At 34.4% G+C, this 27,751-nt stretch overlaps 1 protein-coding gene across 3 annotated transcripts in view; it reads left to right on the top strand.

Moving 5' to 3' along the window:
• Positions 1 to 27,751, top strand: part of LOC121384030 (golgin subfamily A member 2-like) — a 42,649-nt gene that overhangs the window by 3,693 nt on the left and 11,205 nt on the right. Inside the window, exons 4-26 of one of the 3 annotated variants that reach the window (XM_041514174.1) lie at positions 981 to 1,055; positions 3,395 to 3,458; positions 4,647 to 4,703; positions 5,349 to 5,429; positions 6,226 to 6,327; positions 6,736 to 6,829; positions 7,383 to 7,489; positions 8,678 to 8,689; positions 9,929 to 9,987; positions 10,450 to 10,510; positions 11,576 to 11,656; positions 12,628 to 12,720; positions 13,167 to 13,274; positions 14,437 to 14,524; positions 14,898 to 15,033; positions 15,352 to 15,544; positions 16,599 to 16,712; positions 18,628 to 18,786; positions 21,273 to 21,398; positions 22,276 to 22,414; positions 24,029 to 24,105; positions 26,376 to 26,478; positions 27,048 to 27,154. In XM_041514174.1, the coding sequence (XP_041370108.1) occupies positions 981 to 1,055; positions 3,395 to 3,458; positions 4,647 to 4,703; positions 5,349 to 5,429; positions 6,226 to 6,327; positions 6,736 to 6,829; positions 7,383 to 7,489; positions 8,678 to 8,689; positions 9,929 to 9,987; positions 10,450 to 10,510; positions 11,576 to 11,656; positions 12,628 to 12,720; positions 13,167 to 13,274; positions 14,437 to 14,524; positions 14,898 to 15,033; positions 15,352 to 15,544; positions 16,599 to 16,712; positions 18,628 to 18,786; positions 21,273 to 21,398; positions 22,276 to 22,414; positions 24,029 to 24,105; positions 26,376 to 26,478; positions 27,048 to 27,154 (2,236 nt within the window). The remainder of the gene's footprint in view (positions 1 to 980; positions 1,056 to 3,394; positions 3,459 to 4,646; positions 4,704 to 5,348; positions 5,430 to 6,225; positions 6,328 to 6,735; positions 6,830 to 7,382; positions 7,490 to 8,677; positions 8,690 to 9,928; positions 9,988 to 10,449; positions 10,511 to 11,575; positions 11,657 to 12,627; positions 12,721 to 13,166; positions 13,275 to 14,436; positions 14,525 to 14,897; positions 15,034 to 15,351; positions 15,545 to 16,598; positions 16,713 to 18,627; positions 18,787 to 21,272; positions 21,399 to 22,275; positions 22,415 to 24,028; positions 24,106 to 26,375; positions 26,479 to 27,047; positions 27,155 to 27,751) is intronic. The other 2 variants (XM_041514177.1, XM_041514176.1) reach the window with 2 other exon arrangements.

The following is a 27,751-nucleotide window of genomic DNA, read 5'->3' as shown; positions in this document are numbered from 1 at the left end:
GTGTTGTTAAACAAAACCAAACTTTAACTTTGTTTATGAACAGAAAATCCTCTTAAAGGTTGATATTTAATGTGATTTAAACATAAATTTTGTTGTATGTTTTATAAAGATAGATAAAAGGTTTACAGCTGAAAAAAGCAATTACTGACACCTTAAATATCATGCATCTTTATGTAACTTGTGAACTTTGTACATACATGCAGGCATGGTATATCATCATGAATAAAACAAGGTCATGATAAACAAAACAATTTAAATAAATTATTTTAAATCCGTTACATACTAGTGTGGGTTTTGTTTTGTTTTGGTCCCCCCCCCCCCCCCCCCCTCCCTCTTGGTGTGTGAATGTCTCTAGGCTATAAATAAGTTAGGCTAGTTAACTCGGAGGAACAGCAAGTCTTGTAGTTTCTCAGAGATGTAAATTTTCAAGATTTTTTTAGCATTTGGAATTTTAGCATACATGTAACACTGCAAAGTTTTCTCCATTGTTATTCCAATAAAATATTACTTTTCATATCTGGCATCTGTACTTCTATTCCTATTGTAAAAAGATTCCCTCGTTCAAAACCATTGTTCATGTATGTCGGTACCATGCCTGTCATACAAGAATATATGTAATATTAATCTACGTAATTGTACATGAGTTAGACATGCAGTTAATAATAGTCCTTCACATACATCTACGTAATTGTACATGAGTTAGACATGCAGTTAATAATAGTCCTTCACATACATCCATGATCTCTGTATTATTGTAAGTGAATAGCCACGTAAATAACATCAGTTAATAATAGTCCTTCACATACATCCATGATCTCTGTATTATTGTAAGTGAATAGCCACGTAAATAACATCAGTTAAACATTCTACATGCAGGTTGCATGTGTGTGGTTTGCTTTTGGATTGGGGAGATGGAGATATTAAAAATATGTTGTATTTCCATCAAAATAAATTGTATTATTTGACCATTTTATACGCAGACTTTCAGCTAAATCAGTTAAAACGAATTCTGAACTCCCCAGTAACGAGCACTGTGAATGGTATAATTCATCAAGGTATTTTGATTGTTGTGCTAGATGTGCATCTGCTAGTAATGCATTACACCAGTGCATAATTACACAACACAGACAAATGGCTTAAAGGGCATATTGTTTTAATGGTTGCATCATACTCTTGTGGTTGATTAATGTAACATTTTAAGCAGTTAAATTATAAAAAAAAAATGAAATAAATTTGTTTAATCTTTTTAAAAGTATATTTTATTTGATTCTATCTTTGAAACCAACAGTTTTAATTTCATAATCATACATACATGTACCGCTGCCCATTCATTTGCAATTTCTTTGTGTTGTATAGTAAAATATATTTATTTACATTTCTTTGTGTTGTACGTATAGTAAAACAGTTTGTAGACGGCCATGCTTCGATACTATTACTAACATCGTTCTATGAATTTTGCATACATACATAGATAGATAGATAGATAGATAGATAGATAGATAGATAGATAGATAGATAGATAGATAGATAGATAGATAGATAGATAGATAGATAGATAAGCAAGCAAGCAAGCAGACACATGCATGTAGATAGATGGGTCCTTCTTTGAAAATGGAACTTTAAAGTGTGATATAGGCACTAGACCAGAATGCACTACACTGGCTAGTTTTTAAACAGGAAGTAAACTCAAACATGAGCCTTATGTGTTGGAAAGATGCATACCTGGACCACCAACACATATTGACACGCACGCACACACACACACACACACACAGATAGACAGCAATAGATATCAATGGCTGGATGATTAACATTTGTGTACAAAAGTTACTACTTGCAGTTTTAAAGTTTTACAAATAACTATTTACATATTTTACAGTTCAAGTTGAGTTTTGTTTGTTGTTGTTACACAAGTTTGCCTAAGTTTATGACCATTCTATTTAATGTCTTTATAATCCATTGTTCATGCACAAAATATAATGTTCTGTCATGTAGTTTCAAAACCTGCTCTTCAAAATGGAAATGTTCTTCTGCATATAATATGTACTTGTATGTTTCTTATAGAGTGTGTGTTTCCTGCATGTAACTGTGCATACATGTACATGTAGTTTATCTCTCTCGTCTTTCGTTGTCTTTTTGTGTATGCCTACATGTAATTTCAACAGCTTGACAGTAGATGGGTCTGAGATGTACATTGTACAGTATTAAAGTACTCTTATAACGAACTGCAAGGGACCAGGGAAATTGGTTCATTATAGCAATAGTTGTACACATTTGCGGAAGTTGTCATTCAGGAAGTCGGCTATTTTGCATTTCAAATTTAAACACCATAACCAAGAATTAGTGGGGGTTTTTAATATTTCATTTATCACCAGTAGAAGCAAATAAGATACAAATAAGATAAAAATTATGATTGGTTTGCTCTATACACTAATTTACACTGAAATTCACAATTTTGACAACAAATTTGGTTCGTTTTAGCAGTTATTTTGATGTACATAGTTCGTTCTATACATTAAAATTTATTTATACTATATATAGGTGGATTGTAACCTGTATTTTTTTATAAGTGTGTTCGTTCTAAAAGTACATGTACTTTACTGTATATATATATTCTGTATTGTAGTTTCATTAGAGTTATGTTGAAATATATTTTCTTAATTGAAATTAATATTTATAAAACAGTTACATGTATATATGTTAGGCACTTCACACTTGATCTTAACTGAAATGACGGGGGGGGGGGGAGAGATAGACCTAAATTTGTACTATGATAATAAGTAATATATACCATAGCCATGAGAATACGATGTTCTGTTTTCACAGACAGATACCTGTATATTTGTACAATTTGTAACTATCTGATAACCACCAGGTGAAGTGTTATACATTTAAACAAAACTTGTCAGATGAAGTTGACAACAGACAGAGCTTTGCAATCAAGAAAGCAGAACACTCACACTTTAAATGTTCTTTGTGATGTTATTTACATGTCCCTGTAGTTACGGCTGTAGGTGATGATAAAAAATAATCATATACATGTTTATATATGTAATATAGCTCTTTTGTCTTGTCTTGTCTTCATTGCATAGTATAAAAGTGGATGTATACTTATATGCTGTGCAGACATTAAAACTGATGTGCCATATTATGTTTCATAATTATAATATGGGACTGAGGTATCACTGCACCAGAACACAAACATTTTAAATTTACATATATTTATAAATGTAATGTGTTAATATTAACTCTTTTTTTTCTTTTAAATTTCTATTCATTTGTTGTTGGGCGTTGTTTATTGCTTTCTGCTATTACCAACATGGCTGGCTACTGGGTGTTATCTTGGACATGCTGATTTCAGATACTTGTAATACTATTTGTGTAATACTTCCAGAGCCACATCTTCAACAGAGAGCTTGCAGCAGTTGTCACGGCAGATAAATGGTCTGCTAGCGGAGGTAGGTAAAAGAAATACCTGTACTGGTATTGTTTTGTTTATTTTCCCACGGCAGTGTTTATGCCAGAAAGACATTTTTGGGTATGGTGCTATGAAACTGAATGCAGCCACAGTCAACGGGGTAAGGGCGGCCTCCCCAACAAAGAAAATGGGTTACATTTAGGGTTGGGGTTAAGAAAATCATACAATAATGATAAGAATCATTAATTTTGTTAAAATGTTAACTTTAAAAAATAATAATTTGGGTATGGCGCCATACCCGTTTTACCCTCTGACAGAAAACCCTGCACGGGTATTGAAGTAAGCATAATGTGCAGAAACCAATCTACCACAGACTACAGGCCTGGTAACCTACATTGTATAAGATATGACAGTAAGCATAATGTGCAGAAACCAATCTACCACAGACTACAGGCCTGGTAACCTACATTGTATAAGATATGACATCAGGTTTACAACATTTTACCTTTTTAAAACTAAAAAATCCCATCACAGATGAGCCAATACCTTATTATTTATTAATATCACCATTCTTGTTGCACTGATACTTGATGTGTATCTAGTCTTTTAAATAACACAACTAATCAAACTTTAGGTGATGGTGATTTTGTTAATAAGATTTTCATGGAGAAAAAAAGAAGTGTTGTTATAAGGTAACCTTCAGGTAACCTGAACAACCATTCTCAATGTGTATGCATGTTTCCAGGCCTGTCCCCAAACATTGCATGAATTCCAGGGTATTGACATGCAAAACGGGCAGCAGCGTCTGTATACTTTTTCTGAATTACCTCTTTAATTTCTGTTTGTCTAAGCCAACGAATATTTCATGATTCTCGGGTGGCTAAAAGAGTGAACCGTGTACATACATTGGTATAGACATGCATGCAGTTTTACTTCGAACACAAAACTGATACATTGTGATGGATAGACTTGGGATGTCATCAGACTTCTGCATTTAATGTTGTTGATGGGTTTTTGGTTTTTTTTGGTGGGTTTGTGTTTGCTTAGTTTTTAAACAATGTCAGTTATAAATTTTGGTAAATTCAGTGTGTCATGTCTTCCTGGTACAGGCTCAAAATGCATTTTATACAAAAGAGAAAAGGTATATGTATGTATAGGAACTAAGATCAGTGACTGTAATACTTTGACGTTGTAATCAATTAATTGGCTGCTGTTATGTTTGTTTCAGTCACAAGAATACATTAATGGAGAAGACATGGAATCGTCTAGTATCTCCGAACTTGAAGTAAGAGTGTATTACAATTAACACTTTTGGAAATGGTTTGTTTGTTCAGTAAAGTTTTGTGTTGTTAACTGTTTGTTGACTAAACTTATGTAAGACCAATTCACCACATTTCAGTAACTGAGTATTATTTAAAATCTTTTAATTTAGTTTGATTTGGTTTTTCACCGTATTTTATCATTTGAAAACTGAATAAAATCTTATTAACGGTTCATGGATGATTGTTATGAATATTTATTACAGTATTATATTATGGAACCAATTAAGGTCTCTTTCAGTTAAGCTTATCCTAGGATTTCATTGATAAATTGAATGCATTCATAATTTATGTATTCGATTAACATACAAAATTATTCTTATGACAGCTTTGTTACTGTCTTGTTGGTTTTGAAAAGCTTACCACCCCCCTTGTCCCCAAACAGAAGTTTTAGATGGTGTCTAACCTTTGTAGGTACCTGTAATTTCTGCTTTTAATCTTAAAATGAACTTTAATTAGATCAGTGATATATTTAAAGTCATATTATACATTACAATATGTCAAAAAGAGTAAAAACTATACTTTTCACCTACATGTATTTGAAAGTGTTTTGCATATTTATGGAAATACTAAAGATTGTTTTATTTGTTTCTTTTTATTTTTTTTATCAGAAAAGAAACCGTGAATTGGCGTCATATGTTGAAACAGCGTCTCAATCAAACGAACAACTGTCTATACAGATAGACCAAGTAGTAAGTTTTTATTTAGTGATCAGATAGGTGACCAGACTCTCCTACCCTTTATTTTAATGACCCACTTATTAGTACCCTTCCAGTTCAACCGGAGGGGACTATAGGTTTCATCTGTGTCCTTCTGTCCATCTGTCCATCTATCTGTCCCACATATAGTTTTCCGGACTTTTTTTTTTGGAATGCTTTAAAATATTAAGCTGAAAGCTGTGTGTATCTTTATCATACATTGTTACAGATGGAGTTTGACTTTCATGTGGATTTACACTGCTATGGCCATATCAAGTTTTCATGAGAATTTATTCAAGGGACATAGCTGTTGAAAATGGTATTTATCCATATTTCAAAGTTCACAGTTTGTGGGGCCCAGCAGGAGAGGTGTATTGCTTTAGCAGTGCCCATAGAATGTTTGTTTACATTTAAGTAACTGTTTGAAGAGAACTCTCTGACTGCATAAAATGTTATTTCCAAAACTCAAAAAAGCTAATAAATCATCTTAGTATACTAATATTAGTGTAGACATGTAGTAGTGTTGGTATTAAATGCTCCGACTAGCAGCAGCTAATGTGAATTTCCCTTTTGGCTAATTTGGAAGAGCACTGGACTGTAGCACACAGAGTCCCTGGTTCAAATCCTTTCAGTGGAGACCGATTTATCTATTTGACGTAATCTCCTAGTCCTGTTTTGGCCGAGTAGGTACAGTAGCAGAGCAGATTTATTGCTGATGAAAGAGGAAAACGTATTGTTTGTTACTTGAGAGATGACCAAGAGTGATGTGCTTATTATTTCACTATTTTAGAGAGACCATGCAAAACATTTACAAGACCAGCTTGACAAAGAGCGGGAGTCGTTTGAAGAAAAGCACAGGAAAGAAATTGGTGCATTGAAAGAACAGTTGCAGGTAATTGTTTGATGCAGAAAACATTTAGCTTGAAAAATTAGTTGACACGGCTTGTCTGTGATCTTCATTACAGTCTCTTTTATATTAGCATTCATCAAGATAGCAGTATTTGTGTAACCAAATCAATTAGTTATCTTCCGAACATGTAATGGTTAACCACAAAGCTGATTGGCAGTTTGTGTCATTTTAAAGTTTCAAAACAGTATGTTGGTTAACATGAAATATTGTGCCCTGTATTGAGAAGACATCTGCTGCCACATACAGCCCAGTCTGCATGCTGGTAGCTGGTTTCTTCTCTAACACACAATGTTTAATTATTGTCATATCTCAGTCCTAATAGCAAATAATGGAAACCGGTGTTCTGAGACGTTGTAAAACCGGTGTTTATTTTCTGCTTTGTTACCACAGGTTCACATACAGACAATAGGCATCTTGGTGGCTGAGAAAACTGAACTCCAGTCTCAGGTTGGACAAAGTCAGAGAATTGCTGTGCAGAGATTAGGTTGGTCTTCTGTTATATGATGTGAGAAATCTACACACAGGAGTCTTTCTTTAGTTGGTGGTGTTCTGTTGTCAATGCTCCACAACTGATGTTTGAAAGGCTAAATGTGGTCTGGGGTAAAACGTATGTGTGAAGGAATAATTTTAGTTGTAAGCATTGGAATTGGAATAAACTGTTATTTAGTAGGTAGGTTTTCACATAATAATAATAAAAAAAAAAAGACAAGCCAAAACATGTACAAATATCACTGAATTTGTACAGAATTTCATTGCATACTTTAAAAAAAAAATTTTTTTTTAAACTAACAGTAGACAATTCAGTTGTATACTAAGGCTGTGAAAATTCCTAATTTCAAGGATAAAGCACCTACAGATATGTCTGGAATATTCCCTCTACTTTTCATGAGTGCAGAGTTTTCCATATTTTTATTTTGTCATGGTAATTTTCATCTTTGTCAGTCGTTTTTAGGGACTAATTATGTCATATTTTCTATTTTTTCGTGGAATGATAGATAAATGGTGTAACAATTTTTTAAACTTATAAAACACTGCAGATGAAATAGAGGAACTAAGTGGAAGACTGAAAGCATCTCGACAACGGGTGGCTGACCTGGAACGAAATCTGTCGTCTTCTTCACAGTCTAGTCAACAATTGGAGAAGGTTTGTTGGATTTGATACTGTTTCCTTTAATTTATCTCTTTAGTTAATTTTTCATTGGGCTATATAAATCAATCTATCTACAAGTATTGCTGGGGAAAAAATATTTCCTTGCACACCTGTTGGAGGTAATAAGATGTGAGATTTTTGGTGTTACTAAGTGGAAGATTGATTTGAAGACATCTGGTTGGCTGCACCACTGTGACGACCTGGATACCTAAGCCATACCATCCAATGAATTGAGCATGACCCAAATTCATTGCTATGTGGCATTATAAATTAACTGTAAAGTGATTGCTAAGTCTGCAAGTGCTATTAACATGTTTTGGTTGGAAACTTTTTTTTTTTTTTTTTTTTTACCTGATTTTTTGAGAAATAGAATATTGTGCTTGTGTCTGTTAGATACCATTTATCTTATAACTAGTTTACAAACATAACCCACTCAGTTTTGCTTATTAGATGCATTCTGAAACTACTTGTAAATGAATGCTATCTTAACGGCAGCTCATATAGTATTTTCTGTTTGAGTACCTGTTAATTGTGCATCTGCGGTCTTCTACATTAATTTGCCATCTTTTACTACATATATCTGTGATGAATATCGTCCTTTGTCCTTGACTTAAATGTCATTTACACATACATTTTAAAAGTGGATGTTACTAATGGAAAATTTGTCAAAGTAATCTCTTATTGACAATTTTGACTAAATTTGGTCATGAGGTTTTTGGTACTAAATGCATATGATCTATTACACATCTTTCATGTACTTCAGTAGAAAAAAAGATAAAAATTCTTCCTGTTTCTAATATTTATGCATAATCTGTTAGTAAATTTGCTTTACACTAAAAGGAATTTTTGTATTGTGTCTTATGTTATATCATCACAAAATTATAGATATCACTTGTTAGAATGTTTTTGAACTGTTTGAATATGTTTACTAATTTGGATGCATGGTAAAATGTATAATTTTGGTAATCATAACTGGTGACAGTGTTAATCATTTAGTTATCTCAGGTGTAATTTATATTTTAGTTTCTCGTTCAATTATTTTTACAAAAAACATGTAATACTGTTTCTTTACTTCAGGAAACATAATTGTGTCATAGTAAATTGTTCCTTCAGGTGGAAAAAAAAGTAGTTTCAAATTTAACTGAAATTCTTAAAGTAAATATAAAATGCACTATATTCTAGACTGTTGCAGAGGTGAGTTGTCTCCCTTGTCGGTTCTGTGGGTGACCCATGTTTCCCATTTATGGTATTTCCAAATTATGCCAATATTTTTTTTTGTCTTCATTTTTACTTGGCCATGCAGTTGAAGTCTATTTTCATTTACATTTATGTGTGTCATGGTTCATGCCGATAAAACAACGCTAGCAATTTGGTAAATTTCAAGTCTGTGTCTGTTTGGTTACATAACCGTAAGCTGTTATTCTCATTTGCTATTCTTATCCTTGCATATTGGGCATGTTGTGCTTCGAGTACATTTTCTACCAATAACCTATTAGACCATGCATATAAAAGATTATTGCTGCTTTTTCTTTCTTATTTATAGGAGTAGCCTATTTGATGGCAGCAGGCTTACTGCCATTCTCCGTCTTGACCCTGTGTCGAAATAACCATACAAGATAGTTGTAGTTTAAAATGTGTTGAGGTGTTATGAAACAAATATTCCTCCATTACTTGTAATACCAGTAGCAGAATCTGGTTCACTTTGCACTGTGAACAGTTGACCATCATCTTGTTAAGTCGCTCACAGTTGGCATCAGCTGGGCTGCTCTGAATATCGCATGGATTTTGCAGAATAAAACATTTGTAATGAGGGATTTTTAAAATTTATGTTTTGGTCAGATAAGGCATTCATTGGATGTTTTATGTTGTTTTTAAACCCCAAACACAGCTTTCCTTTTTGTGTTTCTATGCTTATTGGTGCTGTTTTTATTATTAATGCCTATTTTTATTCTTAAAAATTCCCCCCTTCATTGCCATTAATTTTTTTAATGAAATACCAAAAATAATATAATGTATCAAAATATTTTGGCATCGAGAATTAGGCCTAGCCTAAATCATGTTTCTGGTTTTAATTGTGTATGTTTTAACTAAAAAATACAGAATGATTAATGCCCATTTTAATCAGTGGTCTGATAATTTTCCAAAGTAAAACTAAATAATAATGATAGGTTTAATTTATCCCTTTTCCCTTATAAATCTCAAATTTACAATTTCAGACTGAATCTCAGTTTTGTTCAGTTTATCAGCTTTATCATGAGCAAATCATAAATATGAACTAGCAGAAAAAAAGGCTTTGGGAAACATTTTTCAAGTAGCTAGGTGGATCCATGTAAATCGTTTACTGTGTTATTGGTCTTATGGTTTGAGGTTTGGCTATCCTTGGTAGTGATTGTTATAATTTTCTATATTATGTAAATGAACATTTTATTTTAGTCAAGCCGGGAATATGCCAAAGATGTGGATAGATTGAAGATGGAGCTTTACAGAGCCAAGTACGTGATTTATGTTTTGGTTTTCTTTGTGATTTAATGAGTTTTAAGTCATTTATGATTTGATCTTGTCCATATAGCTTGTGAAAACCACTGACTCGTCTTTGCTAGTTAATTGTCTGTTTAAAAAAAATAAAATTGGGTTATTTCTTTTAATATGTTTATTTGTTTAGGTTTCTTTCTTTTTTATCTTGTCTCAAGATAGATATTACTTTACTGACAGCAGCAACAGTGTTATCTTATGTCTGTGTTAAATTTCCCATTTTATGTCCTTCTTATGACTTGCATAAATATAAGTAGTCGGTAAAAATAGGGTCTTAGTGGCATGTAAATCTAACTTCCTTTATTCATTGTTGATTTGTTTTATATAAGTGAATAAATAGGACAGGAATGTTCTATAAAATTGCAATTTATCAGTGTAACTAATTGTTACTTTAAAGTTGCCTTTTTTTCTTCTTTTTTCAGTAAATCAAAAGAAGAGTTGCAGCTCCAAACACAAGAATTGGGTGGAAAACTTTCAGCAAAGGTAATAATAGATTGATTAGAAGTGATAACTATCTCAGAGAAGTAGAAGTAAATCAGTTTCAAATATATCCCTATAGGTTGTATACTACCAAATCAAATCCCATAGACGACATTAGTAACATATGTGGGCTAAAACTCCTACCTGCAGCGTATCAGTCGACATAAATGCCACAGATATAAATAGTACTTGACACAGTGGTACTAGATGAAATAAAATTGCATACATTTTTTGCCCAGATGAAACTATTTTATTTTACAACCAATACACTCACATTTATCACCAATCATAGGACTTGTGGTGTTCACTTGGGTGCACCTTGAACTTTGACCTAGCCGGAAGTTATTTGCTTTAGTACTGCCATTAACACAACATGGTTTTACATCTGGGCCCCGTTTCATGAAGCGATCTTAGCACTAAGGTCATCTTAGTGCATACGGTAGTTATGCACTTACGGTGATCTTAGGGCTAAGATCGCTTTGTGGAACGGGGCCTAGGTAGCTGTTAGTTTCCTACTAGTCTAACCGGAGGGGACTATTGATTTTGTCTTTGTCCTTATATATCTGTTTGTCTGACCATCTGTCACACATAACGTTTTCCAGACTTCTCTCCCCCCCCCCCCCCCCCCCCCCCCCCCTCCCCCCAATACTTCAAGATATTGACCTTAAATTTTGTGCATTGCCTTATCATGTACAGCTACAGATTAAGTTTGACTTTCATGACAATTTACCTATTTTTTTACAATTATGACCCTTGAAGTTAGGGGATAAAAAATGTGTTGGGCCGGTTAGGGGATATGTATTGCTTTGCCAATACTCACAAAATGCTAGTTAATTTTCCTGTCACAACTGTACATTGGGTCCATTTTATTTTTCAAAGTAAGAGATTATTATCATCTTTATTCAACTGTACCATTTGGGAAATTGTACTAGATTGGATTTGCTTTTTGAGGTTTAAGATCAGCATTTGTGGACTTAAATACTGGTTTTGTTAAAAAGTAAAACATCTGGTTGCATATCTGTAGAAGTAATCTGCAATTTAATCAATTCTGTTTTTACACAATTTCAGGTTGCAGAATGTTCACAGTTAGAACAGTCAGTTGGAGAACTGTCAAAAAAACTTGAAATGGCTGAACTTTATGCTAAGCAGGTATGATACTATATTGTATGTATGTCATAATGCAAGAATTATCATGTGTAAATATGTAACAGTTTGCTACATACATGTATTTTGGAACATATATTGCAGGTGACAGTTAATAAAATAGATTTGACATGCAGTTTGTGGTGCCTGTTAAATTATATGACCTTTGTATCTCTGACAACTCTATTGTGATATTGGTAATACTTTTAAAAATGAAAAATAAAAGGTTTAGAGCGAAATAATTGTTCAGTCACTGAGCCAGATGGATTTCATATTTCAGCCACTGCTCTAAACTGGTATGTCAAAGTTCATGGTACGTGCTGTCCTATCAGTGAGAAAATGCATGTAATAAGACCTGTACTGCTAATTGGAAGTGGTGTTAGTGATTAGGCCATCAGGCTGCTAGATACTGGATCAACTACCCGACACTGGCTCCCACCTGGAATAGGTTTTATCAGCTTGATGGGTAGGTGTAAGGCCAGTACATCATCTTCTGTCTCACTAACAGTCAACTATTTAGGCCATCCATAATTTTCAACATTTTCACAAGTGTACAAAGAATACACTTTTGACCCCCCCCCCCCCCCCCCCCCCCCCCCCCCCCCAAAAGTGTACATCCCCAAATGAAAAATGTTGATTGACATTTTTTTTTTTTTTAAAGTGTACGCTGGCCCCTTAACCCTCTTCCCCTCCCCCCTCTCTCTCCCCTACCCCCCTCTCTCCCTCCCTCCCCCCCCCCCCCCCCCCCCGGCATACGGTTTGTACACTCATGAAAATGTTAAAAATTATGGATGGCCCCTTACCTACTGTCTTTGACAGACAGCCCAGGTTACTAAGGTGTGTTCCCATCACAGTGTGCTTGATGAGGGTTTCTTCTCTAGCTATCAAGATTAAGTGTCTCAGCTGTGTTATACGCCTGATAGCTGCTGATGAAACAGTGTTATGAAGTTTCATGAATCGGATGTCTTTTCCTTTAGCTGTCTACTGAAAGTGAATCCTCAGCAGAATCCGTTCAATTGATTCAACAACTACAGCAAGAGAAAAACGAACTTTCATCAAAAATACATCAGGTGCAGTACATCAGTTGTTTTTATGATTACTCTTTTATTTATTATATTTCAAAGTTTGTCTTTAAACAGTGCAATACTTAGATTATCATTTTTCTGATTCTATATATTATAAATTTATTATAAACTTTGCAGTATCAATATGTATATTCGTGTATGGTTATGAAATGTATTATTTTGTGTTGTTAATTGAGTGTTGCAGTATTTCATGTATTTCATTGTAAATGATTGTATTTTTTTACAAATATCCATTTTAACATACATTGTTACTAGGATACAGATAACCTGTCATTTTAGATACTCATTGTTGGAAATGTTTGTACCATACCCATCATATTTAACTTGTAGTGTAAACATTTATAGAAGTATAACTATATTATTATTGAGCTTTTAAAGAGGTATTTCAAATTAATTTATCACAGTCTGAAAGTAGCGATGCTATTTTTCAGTATGAGGAATCATTCCAAACTGTGACATCTGAGCGGGACCAGTTGTCGGACCAGTATAAGCAGTATGTTGAGCAGTTGAAGCATCAGTTGGAAGAGGTGTCAAACCAGGTAGGACAGTATTCATTGTCACATGACTGATGCAGTGTGGTCCCATGTTTAGTTGAAGCATCAGTTGGAAGAGGTGTCAAACCAGGTAGGACAGTATTCATTGTCACATGACTGATGCAGTGTGGTCCCATGTTTAGTTGAAGCATCAGTTGGAAGAGGTGTCAGACCAGGTAGGACAGTATTCATTGTCACATGACTGATGCAGTGTGGTCCCATGTTTAGTTGAAGCATCAGTTGGAAGAGGTGTCAAACCAGGTAGGACAGTATTCATTGTCACATGACTGATGCAGTGTGGTCCCATGTTTAGTTGAAGCATCAGTTGGAAGAGGTGTCAGACCAGGTAGGACAGTATTCATTGCCACATGACTGATGCAGTGTGGTCCCATGTTTAGTTGAAGCATCAGTTGGAAGAGGTGTCAAACCAGGTAGGACAGTATTCATTGTCACATGACTGATGCAGTGTGGTCCCATGTTTAGTTGAAGCATCAGTTGGAAGAGGTGTCAGACCAGGTAGGACAGTATTCATTGTCACATGACTGATGCAGTGTGGTCCCATGTTTAGTTGAAGCATCAGCTGGAAGAGGTGTCAGACCAGGTAGGACAGTATTCATTGTCACATGACTGATGCAGTGTGGTCCCATCTTTAGTTGGGCGTGATGTAGCCCAGTGGTAAAGCGTTCGCTTGATGCGCGGTTGGTCTGGGATCAATTCCTGTTGGTGGCTATTTCTCTCTCCAGCCAGTGCACCACGACTGGTACATCAAAGGCCATGGTATGTGCTATCCTGTCTATGGGATGGTGCATTTAAAAGATCCCTTGCTGCTAATCGAAAAGAGTAGCCCATGAAGGGGCGACAGCGGGTTTCCTAGATCTTAATATCTGTGTGGTCCTTAACCATATGTCTGACACCATATAACCGTAAATAAAATGTGTTGAGTGCATCGTTAAATAAAACATTTCTTTCTTTCTTTTCCTTTGTTTTATTTTATTGAATACTTAAAAGACAAAATGGCACACAATCTGACAAGCATTAAAAAACCCAGATATGATTTTGGTGCACTTGAATAAATCAGCTCTATTGGCCTCTTATCTTCAATTGTTTTCTCTTTTAACTGTAATTGAAAAATATGACAATTCAATGATATATTATGTTTGGTTTGTAGGTATCTATACTGACACATGAACGAGAAAAGGTGATAAGTCAAAACCATGAACTAGAAGGATCTCTATCTGAACTAAAGAAGAAAATTGGTAAGTAGACTTATTTCAAGAGATTTTTAAAATCTTCTTTCGGATAAGCAGGGGCGTAGGCTAGGGGGGTTCGGGGAGGGGGGGTTCAGACGACCACACACACACACACACACCCGCCGCTGCTGAAGTAAATGGTCCGCTTTCAGAACTAAAACATACAGCTTTATACATATGGAGTTTCTGGTTGTGCAAAAACAAAATAGAGGTCATAGAATCGACTCCTGTCAGTGTGTACATACCGTGGATTTCTCTCATTCCATCCAATGCTTTATGACTCTGCATCAGTCTGGTATGTGTCATCCTGTGGTGCAAACGTATGTAATAAAAGTCTCATAAGACAGTAACAAATTTAAATTCTTTTTCTTTTTCCCAGAAGAATATGATCTTCAACAACCTACAACCGACATTCCGTCTGAAAGCCTTGAAGAAATGAACCGATTAAAGACAGAGTACAGTGAGCTGCAGGCCAGACATGAAGCTCAAATCCGCGATAACGCACAGCTCAGCAGGTGAAATATAACTCATATTTACTTAATGCGAAAAACTCAACCAAATGTATGAGTGCAGCAAGGAAATGAATGTTTACCTGGGCAGATTATTTTTTTAAAGGTTATTAGATCATCACTTGGAAAAGGAAACCTGCTGCCACAGGAGAATGTTCTGTCACTGGCTATATTCTGGCCCTCAGTGCAATAATTATTTTCATGTTTTATTGTTAAATAGGATGTCTGTTTAAATGCTTTATTTGTAGCTGCTTTGTATTGCTTCGAAATGGTTTTTAAAGTCAAAACATCTGATTCAGGGTGGGGTTTTTCTCTTACTCTTAGATTCTTACAGGAAAAAGAAGACCATATTTTGAGTTTAGAATCAACTATATCTCATCTTGGGGCAGAGGCAGGTGACAAAGCATCTCTCTTGGAAAGTGTCCAGAGTGATAAAACCGCACTCAGTCGAGCCTTGACACAGAATAAAGATCTGAAGAGACAGCTAGCAGAACTGCAAAATGGATTTGTTAAACTGGTAGATATCTCTTATTATTGGCATCTCTGAGTACAGTCAAACCTGTCCTAGCGGCCACTTGTACTCAGCGGTCACCTGCCTTAAGCAGCCACTTTTTTTCCTCCCAAACGATTTATAATGTAAATGCACCTCTAATAAGCAGTCACCTGTCTAACGCGACTAGCAGCCACCTAAATCGGATCCCAAATTGCTAAAATACCTGTATTAAGCGGCCACAGTAAAATTTTACTATTATATAAAAGGGATATTTTAACAACAGCGATAACGTGCACCAAATAACCAATCTTCACACCTTCATGCATACTAGTACCCATTCAGTCTCAACATCTCTACTGTGTATCAATTAAGAAAGTATGACTCTGGAATGCATCTAATTGCCTTTGGGCACGATTCACATACTATGACAATACACCATATGAAGTAGCAATTAAATAATTAAATAGAAAAAGAAAACAAACTTGTTGAGAAGGTTAATTTAATACATTCTATTTACATTATTTCTGAAAGTCAAAAGTTGATTTATAGTCAACAATGTGTAGCACACATACGTTGATTAGCAGTACAGATGATAAAACAAGAAACAACAACAAATGTTTTAAAGACTATATATGTGGCAACCTGTACTCAGCGGCCACCTGTCTTAAGCAGCCATTTTTATATACTCCCATGTGTGACCACTTAAGACAGGTTTGACTAATATATTTATTTGATTCATTGATGGCTGTGGATGTTTTAGTGTTTGTCCATATCTTTTTATTAAGTTTCTGAGTAGAGACCTTTTTGTTTTAAAAATTTGGATTAGCTATTAGGGCTAATCAATTGATAGCAATAACTCAGTTTGAATGCCATTTGTTTTTGAAGTACAATTCAGCACATTGTTTGAGACACTTGACCTGTGGGTAGGTGTAAACCACTTGCACCAACCAGTGATCCATAACTGGTTCAACAAAGGCCATGGTTTGTGCTATCCTGCCTGTGGGAAGTGCAAATAAAAGATCCCTTGCTAGCGAAGTGTTATCTGGTTGATGCTAAATACACAGTTTGTTGTTTGTAGAGCAACGACAACATGGAGTTGTTGACGACGCTGCAGGGAAAGGAACACACTACAATAGAACTCACTCAGAAACTTGCTCAGCAAGAGGACGAACTGAAAAACCAGAAACAGTTGGTAGGTCGATTGGTTCATCTGTGTCTATGCAAGGGGTGAGACGTAGCTCAGTGGTAAAGCACTCTCCTGACGTGCGGTCGGTCTAGGATCAATCTCTGTTGGTGGGCCCATTGAGCTATTTCTCGTTTCAGCCAAGGCACCACAACTGTTATATCAAAGGCTGTGATATGTGCTATCCTGTCTGTGGGATGATTTATATAAAATATCCTTGCTACTAATGGACAAATATAGCGGGTTTTCTCTCTTAACACTATATGTACAAAATTACCAAATGTTTGACATACAGTAGCTGATGATGAATAAATCAATGTGCTCTAGTGGTGTCGTTAAGCAAAACAAACTTTTAACTGTCCATCCATTGTATTGTAAGACATCAAAGGCTTAACTTCACTCTTTACGTCATTCTCAAAAACAGCTGGTAGTGGTAGATTGATGACAGAATGTCCATCCATCACAGGCGGCACATCGCAAAACATCAAAGACTTAACCTCATTCCTCTTTACCTCATTCTCAAAAACAGCTGGTAGTGGTAGATTGATGACAGAATGTCTATCCATCACAGACTGCACATCGTAAAACATCAAAGACTTAAACATGACTCCTCTATAACTCTTTCTGAAAATAGCTGAAAGGTTGATCACTTAATTCGTGTCCACACATTGCACATCATAAAATATCAAGACTTAACCACACTGATCTATACCTCAATTTTTAAAAACAACTATTTGACTGATCACTTCATGTACATCCATTCGGGGCAATTCTGTGGTGTCGGATTTACATTTCAGACACTTTTTGCCAAGCATTGCATAAACATAAAAAAAAGTGTTCCATAACTTTTTATTGTTATACATTGTAAGAACCATCTGGGGCATCATCGTATATAAACTTTATTGCATTCTATTGTCATTTTAGGTGTACAGTGAAAACTATACATAGTGTCAGACGTATTCGCACAAACTGTACTTTTTCACCAACACATAGTTATGTCCAAATCTCTGTGATATGTGAGGGCATATTAGATATATTGTATCCTATTCCTATAATGTTGATGTTACATGTAATAGCGTTGTTTTTATTACACACTAAAAAATAGAGACAAACATTTGGGGGGGGGGTCTGACGTATGTGTGTGAAGTACAACTTGACAAGTTGTAAAAAACAATCATTATATTTAACAAAAAAGATGTTAAAAACAGAAACAAGGCTACAGCTAAGATTTGCTATTTGTGTTTGGAAAAAATTAAAAACAATTACCAGGTGCATCACTGGGGGTGGTTAGGTGTAAGTGTAATATACATTTTGAAACATAATTAATAAATCTGATAAACATCCCTTTGATACACATCCAATTATATGGATACAAAAATTAATACTAATGGTCATAATTGGCTCTAGCTATAAAAAAAATTGCTAATATCACACTGGCATTACATAAATATCAATACTTTGTTTCAAAATTGGAAAGTCTAATAAATATGCTATATGGTGTCAAACGTACACTATAACAGCACAGTAGCATGGTAATTGTTATATATTCAGTAATTGGTTTTACATTGTTTAATCAACCATAAAATTAACATTGCATCACAGTTTGTAACATTTTACAACCAGTTATTAAAAATGGAGATTAAAAAATGTTAAATTTTGATGTCGTACATACACGAGTAACATACATGTAGGAACTGTTGATAAAAGTCAGCTTGAAATATAAATATTTCTTTTGTATGTTATGTCAGTTAACAAAGTACATGTCTGGAATTATTTTTGTATAAAGATTTATACTTATACTCACTTATGTATAACAAATATGTTGATAAATATGTTAATATGATGATATTTTAAAAGATTTTTGTTGGTTGGTTGTCATGTAAACATATTAGGTATATCTATTACCTGCTTTTGTCTTACTTAGATGTTGAAAAAAGATGCAGAATTGTCACAGCTGTACAGCATGACAGAGAATGTGAAGAAAGAAGAATTTCAACAGGATCAGATTCAAGATAGACTACGACATTATGAAGCTCAGGCCCAGCTTGTGGACACGTTACAAAATGAACTCACTTCTGCTCAGGTAGAATTATTTTTTATAATGGTTTATGCTGTTGTAAATGAATTCTCTTGAAGTACTTGTGAAAAGAAAACAAAATCTAACAAACTGTCCTGTTTGCTCTGCGTGTGTGCTTACTGATTTGCTGTATGATTTTATGATCAAAGAATTTTATAATCAAAGTTTGACTTCTTCCAGATTAAAGTTAGCTCTACTACATAAATGGGTTTGTTGAATGTTTGTTAGTCTGCCACTAGCGATGTCAGAGGTTGTGCCCAGAGGGGGATGGGGGTGGGTTGGGTGTGATGGAGGAGGTGTCTGAACCTGTTGAGGTTAGGGGTATGTTAAAAGGTATGTGTGTATCATTATAAATCATGGAGGGGCGGGATGTAGGAGGTGTGTGAACCTGTTGAGGTTAGGGGTATGTTAAAAGGTATGTGTGTATCATTATAAACCTGTTGAGGTTAGGGGTATGTTAAAAGGTATGTGTGTATCATTATAAACCTGTTGAGGTTAGGGGTATGTTAAAAGGTATGTGTGTATCATTATAAACCTGTTGAGGTTAGGGGTATGTTAAAAGGTATGTGTGTATCATTATAAACCTGTTGAGGTTAGGGGTATGTTAAAAGGTATGTGTGTATCATAAACCTGTTGAGGTTAGGGGTATGTTAAAAGGTATGTGTGTATCATTATAAACCTGTTGAGGTTAGGGGCATGTTAAAAGGTATGTGTGTATCATTATAAACCTGTTGAGGTTAGGGGTATGTTAAAAGGTATGTGTGTATCATTATAAATCATGGAGGGGCGGGATGTAGCCCACTGGTAAAGTGTTCGCTTGATGCGTGGTCAGTTTGGGGTCGATCCCCGTAGGTGGGCCCATTGGGCTATTTCTTGTTCCAGCAGTGCACAACATATTGGGAAATGAAAGGCCATAGTATGTGTTATCCTGTCTGTGGGATGTTGTATATAAAAGATCCTTTGCTACTAATGGAAAAATGTAGCGGGTTTCCTCTCTTAGACTACATGTATGTCAAAATTACCAAATGTTTGACATCCAATAGCTGATGGTTAATAAATCAGTCTGCTCTAGTGGTGTCATTAAATAAAGCAAACTTTTTTTTCATATAAATCATGGATCTCAACTCCTGGACTCACTGTTGTTTTACATTTATTAGTCCCCTACTGGTCTAACTGGAGTGGACTATAAGTTTCATTCATTTTCTTTCTGTCACTCCGCCAATCTGCGCCACATACAGTTTTTTGGACAATACTTTGCGATATTGAGCTGAAAGTATGTGTATAGCTTTTATCATACTATTACAGATCAAGTGGGATGTTCGTGACAATTTACCCATTTTTGACAGTTATGGCCCTTGAACTTAGGAGGTTTGAATATTTGTTTTCTCCAACTTTCTTTTGCATTGCATCAAGATATTCAGCTGAAACTTTGTGTACATGGCTTTATCATTTGACTTTCAAGACGATTTATCCATATTTGATGGAGTTTGAACTTAGGAGATGAGAAAATTTATTTTCCAAAACTTTTTTCAGGCAATGCCTCAAGATATTGTGCTGAAATTTTGTGAATAGATTTATTATATTCTGTTACAAATTAAGTTTGATTTTCATTAAAAAAAAAAGTTTGACTTTCAATGACAATTTACCCATTTTTCACAGTTATGGAGTTATACAGTGGAGATAAGAAAATTTGTTTTCCAGACTGTTTTTTAATGCCTGAAGATATTGAGATGAAATTTTGTATATTTTATCATGTATTGTTACAAATTAAGTTTAACTTTCATGTTTATAGAATTATGGCCCTTGAACTTAAGACATATGACAATTTGTTGGGCTTAGTGGAGAAAATGTATTGCTTTAGCAGTAGTCTGAATGCTTGCTAAATATGGTAGTATATTTTAATGATTATAGTAATAATAAGATTTTAAAATTTATATTAATACAAAATTTAACTTTCATGGTCATTTACACATTTTTCTAGAGTTATGGCCCTTGAACTTAGGACATGACAATTTGTTGGGCTTAGTGGAGAAAATGTATTGCTTTAGCAGTAGTCTGAATGCTTGCTAAATATGGTAGTATATTTTAATGATTATAGTAATAATAAGATTTTAAAATTTATATTAATACAAAATTTAACTTTCATGGTCATTTACACATTTTTCTAGAGTTATGGCCCTTGAACTTAGGACATGACAATTTGTTGGGCTTAGTGGAGAAAATTTATTGCTTTAGTAGTACTCTGAATGCTTGCTAAATATGGTAGTATATTTAAATGATTATAGTAATAATAAGATTTTAAAATTTATATTAAATACAAAATTAGGCCTTTTTTATTGATTGGTTTTTGTAATGAAAAGTAAAATGACATGTATGATAAATCAAGAGCAGTGGTGCTTCAGTCCTTAATGTATTTACTATATTTAGAGCAAGTGCAAAATGTTTATGAAAGGGTGGAACTAAATGTAATGTATCACTTTTTGTTTGTCTAGGATATGATGGATGCACTGACCACACAAAACCGTGAACTAAGGACCATGTTAATCAAGGCAACTGAGGTTAAGATGGATTCTGACAATTCTGATGAAACGGACATGGGCAAAAACCGAGATGAAGTCGTAAGTTTGAATAGTTTTATTAGCCACTGATGTTAGTACTGTATCGGCAGACCTGTCTCTTTGATCACCGAGTCAGTAACCACCACTGAATCTGTTGGACGTCTCTCATTATCAGTAATAATCCATCACTAGAAATGATTCCTTGGTGCCAGTTAAAAAATAAAAAATGGCTTGTATTGGAATTAGGTTTAATTTTGGTGGAAGGAAGGGTTATTTTATTAATTCTTTATTTTTAGGGGGGGTTTCTTCTTTTTTCTCTCTTTCTTTTTTTAATTTAACAAAACATAAAAATTGAAGGTGAGATGGATATAAAGAAACTAATCTCTTGACACATGTTCAGATACATGTTTAATCAAGTATTTGATGTTAATGTGCTTCTTGAAATACATGTCATCTTCATTTCCTGTTTAAAGAAAATGACCATATGGAAATTAATCATGTAAAGTATTAATTGACAAATTCATTGAGTCACCAGGTTCACTTGATGTGGCTGATGGAAATTAGCTCAGACTGACTGAAAATGTTTCAGTTTTCATTCACTCCAAATTACTAAATACAAACTGGAGTTCACTCTGTTACTTGTAATAATACATTTATTACATTACAAAATTGTCAAATAAAAATTAAAGAATTAGCATGTTTTTAAAAGCCATTATTTTATCAAATTTTGTTCATTTAATACCCAATTGAAGGTGACTCCATGTTTTCAAGCTAATAGTATTTTCTGGTCCATTTAAACCCTTGCCTGATTCTGTAAACAGACAAAACTTTACAGTATTTTTAATTGAAAAAAATTATATCCAGGAGGAAGGGCTTTGCATTACGTAGTGGGGGAAAGGCTGTTCACCTTGATGTTAATGTTTGTATTTATTCACAGATTGATTCACTTTCATCAACCATCAGACAGCTGGAGAATGAAAGAGTTCAACTCATTGACAGTCTTCGAGAACAGCGAGAGCTGTCTGATAGCTTTGGGGTCAAAGTCGCCGATTTACAAGAAGAGATCATTAGGAAAAGTAGGTCATTAACTGGCATGTGTCCTTATCAGTGTTCATGACCGACAATAACTTTGTCCTTTAAAAATGAATGCACAGTGTTTAGTATATTTTTGTATCTAAAAATCAGTCTGTCTGTATGTTTGTTGTTATCTATTCTGTTGCATGTATCATAAATCAATTTTACTACCAGTCCATTTATAAGTAATAAGTATCATGTTAAATATTTATATAGAATTTGATTACAATTAAACCAGCTCAAGCAACCATATTTCAAAAGGTCAACTTAATATTCCACCAAATAATGTGTACTGAATACATGTATATTAAGCAGTCACCTGTGTCAAACCACATATCTTAATATTCCACCAAATAATGTGCACTGAATACATGTATATTAAGCAGTCACCTGTGTCAAACCACATATCTTAATATTCCACCAAATAATGTGCACTGAATACATGTATATTAAGCAGTCACCTGTGTCAAACCACATATCTTAATATTCCACCAAATAATGTGCACTGAATACATGTATATTAAGCAGTCACCTGTGTCAAACCACATATCTTAATATTCCACCAAATAATGTGCACTGAATACATGTATATTAAGCAGTCACCTGTGTCAAACCACATATCTTAATATTCCACCAAATAATGTGTACTGAATACATGTATATTAAGCAGTCACCTGTGTCAAACCATATATCTTAATATTCTACGAAATTGACGCCTTAAAAGAGTATAAATAAACCTAGTAGTTTTTTAAGTTGGCTGAATATCAGGACATTTTTTTTAGAATCTTTCTGGTCAGAGGAATCATTCATAAGTGACAACCAACATTTCTGCATAATAAATGTTAACCAGGTGTCAGATTGAAAAGAATAAATAAAAAATGATATTTTTACAATGCATTTTGCCTTTTTGACAACCTACCGGCCTCGGTGGCGTCGTGGCAGGCCATCGGTCTACAGGCTGGTAGGTATTGGGTTCGGATCCCAGTCGAGGCATGGGATTTTTAATCCAGATACCGACTCCAAACCCTGAGTGAGTGCTCCGCAAGGCTCAATGGGTAGGTGTAAACCACTTGCACCGACCAGTGATCCATAACTGGTTCAACAAAGGCCATGGTTTGTGCTATCCTGCCTGTGGGAAGCGCAAGTAAAAGATCCCTTGCTGCTAATCGGAAAGAGTAGCCCATGTAGTGGCGACAGCGGGTTTCCTCTCAAAATCTGATGCCATATAACCGTAAATAAAATGTGTTGAGTGCGTCGTTAAATAAAACATTTCTTTCTTTCTTTTTTTGACAACCTAATATGTATTTAAAGCTTTTCCTAACTGGTTAACATTAGCTAATTGAAATTTGTTGGGATTTTTTAGGCTTCAATATCAACCTAATTTTGTCACATAACATTCAGAACAGAGGGTAACAGCATTTTATAATTTTATTTTCACCTGACATTTCTATCCTTAATTACATCCTCATATTTACTAATGTGGTCTCTTGTTATTGTGGTCTCTTCTATCCCCAGTTCAGATGGATTCTGTGTATAATCGAATTCACGCATTTGTACTTGTTTAATGTTCTTATAATAAAAGACTATAATAATAGATGTTGCTTGTTTGGTTACAGCTCAGGATAACCTTGACAACGACATAATAACAAGAGCTGACTACGATCAGTTGAAGACGGCCATGGAAATGGTGCAGGTCTGTATTATGTGTAATGCTGATGCCAGTTAAGAACTTCATTTCTTACATTTGTAAACCTCAGACTCTTTACACACAGTATGAATGGTATAGCATTTGAGTACATAATACTTACAAAAAACTAAATATACGTTTATCCCTTATTCCCCTTTATGTACAGCATATATCAAAATAACCAATTGAAACAGGTTTAAGATATTGGCTATATTAGACAGGTTTACGGCAACATTTACTTTTGATGTTCCATCACATACATGTACATGTGATGCACTTGTAAAATTGCTGTTTAAAAAGATTTGGCTGCACATGTATGTGTAACAGTATGTTATGACTGGATGGTTTATCTTTATAATTATCAATAATACGGGTCTGTATTGAGTAGATATATCACACGATGAACTGTCCTGTATAATGTCAAACATCAAACTGTAATTATCAATAATACGGGTCTGTATTGAGTAGACATATCACACGACGAACTGTCCTGTATAATGTCAAACATCAAACTGTAATGATCAATAATACGGGTCTGTATTGAGTAGACATATCACACGACGAACTGTCCTGTATAATGTCAAACATCGAACTGTAATTATCAATAATACGGGTCAGTATTGAGTAGACATATCACACGACGAACTGTCCTGTATAATGTCAAACATCGAACTGTAATTATCAATAATACGGGTCTGTATTGAGTAGACCTATCACACGACGAACTGTCCTGTATAATGTCAAACATCGAACTGTAATTATCAATAATACGGGTCTGTATTGAGTAGACATATCACACGACGAACTGTCCTGTATAATGTCAAACATCAAACTGTAATTATCAATAATACGGGTCTGTATTGAGTAGACATACGGGTCTGTATTGAGTAGACATATCACACGACGAACTGTCCTGTATAATGTCAAACATCAAACTTCATCACTACACCAGATGTGCAAATACACATAAGAAATCTAAAACTCCGTTAAGTATTCGCAGTGCCTAAAACTGGCATGGTCCAAATAAAATAGTTTTGTGCCTCACAACTTTTGGAATTATATATTCTTAGAGAATAAAAATATTGTAAATAATATGGAAAAGAACCTAAACTGGTGATTGAATGGCAGTAAACTAGAATATTTTTAAGAATGGTAGCATTCAGAAATGGGGTAATCGTAATCAGTAATCGTAATTGATTACAGTGTTTGAGAATGTCATGTAATCACAATAGTAATTGATTACAGTGTTTGAGAATGTCATGTAATCGCAATCGTAATCGATTACAGTGTTTGAGAATGCCATGTAATCGCAATCGTAATTGATTACATTGCTAATGTAATTATAGTCGGCGATTACTTTTTCGATTACTCATAATTATTTACTAAACCTAGATATTTTTAGCATCGACTTCAGTAACATTGCCTGTAGTTAGAAGCAGTACTGGTCTATCAGTAGAACTGATCTCCCATTGTCTACTACTCTCATAGTAGAACTATCATTTGTCTGGATTATCAAATGAATGTAACCCAAGGGACGAAGCCACACATTCACATTATGGCTTCTATCTTGTTTACGTTTACTATAAAACCACTTGAATAAATACAGTGTTCTAGCTAGCAATATATAGAAGGGTGCTGCACCCTACCCCAGTTTTATGTACTAATTCATTGCCATAAAAAAAAAAAAAAAAAAATTATAATAAAACACTTGTGTTCCTCTCAATGCGTGTACAGCGTTATCATGGGTCAGAATTCAACTAAGAAACATTTGACAATACCTCGTTTTGTCACAGGTGTGAAAGTCCACCAACAGTACTGTTACAAGATTTTGTTTCTTTTGTTAGTGGTTGAGACTGCAGACGGATAGCCAGCCAGTCGTATCAAGAGACACAACCACAAATAACTTTACTAATTAAGCAAACACCCAGTTGAAAGTAGTCCATCATGATAAACCATGTAAAAGTGAATAATTTCATGTTAATAATACCATTTCACTGTTTGTGCATATTTGTGGAAATGTAATCATGTTTTTAATCATTAATACTGGACAGTGTATTCGCAATCGTAATAGATTACTTTCAATTTTCTTTTAATCATAATTGTGACATTCTCAAGTAATCGTAATCATAATCGATTACTTTTGTCAAGTAATTGGCCCATTTCTGGTAGCATTATTTAGCAGAAATAAAGCACAAACACCTGTAATTCTGGCTGAAACGATACTAATGCATTATAATATTATACAGTATTGAGTTGTCTGTTTTTTGTTTGCGCAGGAGAAATACTCTAAGGTAATGCGAGACAAGGCTGATCTGTCGGACAAGGCAGACCAGCTGGAACACATGGTGACGCAGCTTCAAGGAGAAACGGACACTATAGGCAAGATTTCAAACACTGTGTTTGTAGTACAGGCTCTATATGAAGAGTTCAGATGCAAAAACCGACCAATCCATTTATTAGTAATTTTGTGCAATAGAGTATTTTTTTGTTATGCTTTCTATGTAAAACAAATCAAGTTTACAATGGGCGATCTTAAGTTGAAATAAGTAAAGTAAATAAAGGAAATAATTTATAAAAACGAGTATGACAATCAGAACATAACGCCTTGAACTGAGTAATTATAGTAGTTTTTTCATAAAATAGCGTTATCTTTTTATTGCGCCTGAACTCTTCATATAATGTCAGAAATAAATCTGTTGTTTATGACAAGAAAGAAATGATAGTCTGAATGTATTTTATGCACAGTTCATATATATTTTAATGTTTTTCTAGTTTTTCAAATTTTACACATTTAGTTCTACATTTCATATTAAGTGCAAATTTAGTTTGATATTTTCTTTTATTTACAATTTGTTTGGTGTGTATGTGACTGAAACTGGTACAAAAGTGATAAGGCCTATTTTGTGATGAAGAGTTGTATGGAGTGCTGTCTCTTTGTTTTGAAACAGGTGAATACATCTCACTGTATCACCACCAGAGGGCACTGCTACAGCAGCGGGAATCCCAGAAGAATGAGTACATTGTTCATCTGGATAAAGACCGACAGGAAATGCAGGTCTGTAACTTACACTAACACTAACTCTCTGATGCACTATTTTTTTTTTTTTTTTTTATTGAAATGAAAAATGATTAATATTGATATTCTTGTGAATATAAGAATGGGTGTTTTTTAGTGCAAGTAAAGAGGGTGAGGCTTAAAACAAAAATCATATATAATATATTTAACTGTTATTAGCAGAATTTGTATATTTATACTAGTTAAGATAATAAATTGTATAATAGATGTCAAGGCAATTCAGGTGCACTCTGCCCATACTTGGCAGAATGTGTGGACTTCAATTTCATAAAGTTGGCAAAGTTGAATTAACTAGAGCTGTTACCATCTGGAAATTATTGTTAATATCAGACAAGAAGAAGACCAAAGTAATGCACACCACGATCAAAGAGTGTGTGTTCTAAGAAGTAATTTAAAACTGAAAAGACAAATCCTTGCATTTGATGTATTTTAAGTTACCCTAAACCTACATTTGAACATAAACATTGTTGGATCATTATCTCAAGATCAGGGGTAGAAATGAAGAACATTTTCCAGCTGATATGTGTGACTAGTAGGTTATAATAGTTATTAGTTCCCACAAAAAAAAAAATCTCT

The sequence above is a fragment of the Gigantopelta aegis genome, chromosome 10 (assembly GCF_016097555.1).
Source record: "Gigantopelta aegis isolate Gae_Host chromosome 10, Gae_host_genome, whole genome shotgun sequence".
Taxonomy (NCBI): domain Eukaryota; kingdom Metazoa; phylum Mollusca; class Gastropoda; order Neomphalida; family Peltospiridae; genus Gigantopelta; species Gigantopelta aegis.
The sequence above is the reverse complement of the archived record's forward strand: the minus strand, read 5'-3'. Positions and strand labels throughout refer to the sequence as shown.